Source organism: Eufriesea mexicana, unplaced genomic scaffold, assembly GCF_001483705.2.
Source record: "Eufriesea mexicana isolate 0111107269 unplaced genomic scaffold, ASM148370v2 scaffold382, whole genome shotgun sequence".
NCBI classification, from domain to species: domain Eukaryota; kingdom Metazoa; phylum Arthropoda; class Insecta; order Hymenoptera; family Apidae; genus Eufriesea; species Eufriesea mexicana.
Genome location: NW_016908540.1, coordinates 985,197 through 988,197, shown reverse-complemented (window position 1 = coordinate 988,197; position 3,001 = coordinate 985,197). Strand labels below are relative to the sequence as shown.

Here is a 3,001-nt window from a genome sequence, read left to right as displayed (position 1 = left end):
ACCGATCTCTCGTTCTTAATGCTTAGATTTTTTTATCTATCGATCTTCTTTTCTTCACGTATTTATTTCATAGAAGAAACAGATGCTGTTATCAGTCGATCTTCTGATTCTAATATCCCGATTGCTCATTAAAAACGATGCCATATTTTATCAATCTACTTTCTGATCCTACTGCCACGATTTCTCATAAGAAACGATATAATTGAACGTGCATGTTATCTATTAGTATCTCACATCCAATGCTTTCATTTCTCGTCAGAAACATAATTACTTAACCAACTGCATTAATCGTCAAGCAATCGTAATCGTGATCAAAATCAACGCCTCTCTGACAAACAACCAGCGATATCGCTACAATAACATAACAAACTCTCCAAATATATTAAATTAACGAACAAAGAATCCTCGTGCCAAAAAGGAAAAGGAAGAAAAAATCCGAAGTAAAATCCTATTATATAAAATATAATAAATTATTTAAAATTATATAAAATTCTATTATATAAAGTATAATAAATTATTTGAAATTATATAAAATCCTATTATATGAAATATAATAAATTATAAAAAATTATACAAAATCCAATTATATAAAATATAAATTATCTCAAAAATTCCCCTACTCCATCCTCATAATCGCCTTATTAAAACTGAATTTATTACTATAACCAATCACAGCATGCCTTTTCCTCGCTTCCTCCACTTCCTGTTCCTCCTGTTCGCCAATAGTTTTCCACAAGATTGTACACGAATTCCCATTATACCAGGCGATCGAGAGATATTTCATTCGTGCTGGACGATACAATCTCGTTGGATAAATCGATAAATCCTCGAGCGATCGGATGGATGTTGAAGATTTTCTTGGTAGAGTGAAGCGTTCGGTAAGTCGATAAACCCTCGACTCGAGGGATGAGCAGAGCCGTGAGGACGATGGAAAAAGTACACGCGACAATAATCGTAACGAAGTTATACCGGTTCACTCGGTTCCACGGTGCATTGATTGATGTCGACGGATGTCGTGTTCTCCAACGCCGCGTGACACCGTGTAATTGATAATGATTAGATCGGAAAGGTGGCTGGAAATTCGAGAGACAGCCGGCGCGTGTACATTATTGTATATATAAGTGGTCGTTAAGGTGTCGGTTGTAAAATAACACTCGTAAAATCCGTGTCGATAACAGTCGTGCACTGGGTCGTTCGTATATCTACAGCCTCGAGCCACGCCACTTTTCCGAATAATTTCACGCGCCGGAGTAAATCCTTGGTAATGCGGTACCCGTGAGATTAGCCTCGTTAGGATCGAGTAGCCTCGTGCGAGTAATTCTCCAATTATTTTTCCAATTATTTCCCATCGCTTCCACGCATTTGCGAAAATATATTTACCCTGCAGGCGTCCCACTTCATTTCTATTTTCTCTTCTTGGGGATGAAAATGGCTGACTTTTGCCAGGGATCCATTTTGCACGACGTTGTAAAATTAGATAATTGGCTTCTCTAATTTTCTAATTTTGTAATAATTATTACAAATGATATTACAAATTTTGTTTAATCATGCTTTAAGTGTCGTGTTTCGATGTTTGACCTTTTACTTCGTGGATTTCATTAATTAGGTGTCCACGAATTGTCAAGGAGAGGAAAGAAGTACCTATTTGAAGGTTAGAATTTGTACACGAGAATACCCGAAAATATAGTAGAGAGTATAAGCGTTGGGACGTCATATGGCAGCAGAATTCATCATCACTGAATCATTGTTTTAGATATACCGAGGATAAGTTCATCCTGTGCGCAGTAAGAATTGTTTTATTCGAACAACGACTCCAATACGAACTTTCTCGGTAGAAATTTTCATGGAAACAAAAATTTCGTTTCAGTGCTCACTTCTCCATTTTCGTTTACGAGAAAGAAGCTAAATAATGTATTCCAAATGGTTGATAAACAACGCAACGATAATTCCCCGTCGAGACGTAACGAGTGAACTGTACGAATGAACAATAGTCTTCGAGCAATCCCATAATCATCCCTTATCTACACGCAGACTATCACCGAGGGTAAACATCTGCCTTATCATAAGTATCTGTACATAATCCCAGCTAGTAGTCGTGATAACGATCATGATAAGATTACGTCAACATATTACCATAAAGATTCATAAAAATTCAACGATTCGTTACATAGAAGTCTGAAGACATAACTTAGGTAACAGGAGTACTCGATATGCTCTGGGCCAACTGCCTTCTTCGGGAAAGTCTTAATTTTCTAACTGAATTTTCTCTCAGAAATTAGAAGCTTCGACAGTGGCAAATCAGAGTAAGAAGATAACGAAAGGGTACCGATTCAGAACTTGTGCGTTTTGAACAACCAAACCAAATTCGCTTTGCCCTCCCGCCTCACCACTAGCTTTATGTAGAAACCAGTCACGCCCTCTGCTGGCGCCGTTTGCTGAAGTCGCTGTTCCTGTTTCGGCGATCCATGTACTCTTATCTCAACCCTGTCGTCTTTCCTCTTCCTTGTCTTCTTTCGTTCCACGCTCTGACGTTGTTCCAGCTTCTTCTCTGCCACTGGCTTCCTGCCTTCGAGGTACAGCTGCACTTGCTGTAGCTGCTTGTGCTCCAACTGCTCCTGGTACCTGGTCTCCTGGACCTGTCTCTGTTGCTGACGTAACATCACGTCCTGCTGCGACTTCCACTGAACCTTTAGCTCTTCCAACTGCAACTGTAATTTCCTTTGCTCGCGAATTCTCCGTTGTTCCTCTTCTCTCTGACGTTTTATTAACTCCTGTTCTTCCTGGAACTGTTTCTCTTCTTCCACTCGCTGTTGCGAGTCTTGCTCCTCTATCGAGATTGTCGGATGAGCTAGTTGGTTCGCAGTCTGTTCCTCTCGCGATTCTTCCTTCTCCACTGGTCGTTGTTCTTCCTCTTGTTGGTCCACTACCCCCTCCTTTGCAAGATCCTCAGACTTCAGTTTCTCTGAATCTTCCTGCTTTTTTTTCACTTCCTCCTTCTGCT

The 3,001-nt window shown here is 39.8% G+C and overlaps 1 protein-coding gene across 1 annotated transcript in view; it reads right to left on the bottom strand.

Annotated features, from left to right (window-relative positions):
• Positions 1-620: 620 nt before the first annotated feature.
• Positions 621-3,001, bottom strand: part of LOC108545234 (serine-enriched protein) — a 19,969-nt gene continuing 17,588 nt past the window's right edge. Inside the window, exon 11 of the mRNA XM_017896751.1 lies at positions 621-2,993. Within this exon, the coding sequence (XP_017752240.1) occupies positions 2,331-2,993 (663 nt within the window). The 3' untranslated portion in view covers positions 621-2,330. The remainder of the gene's footprint in view (positions 2,994-3,001) is intronic.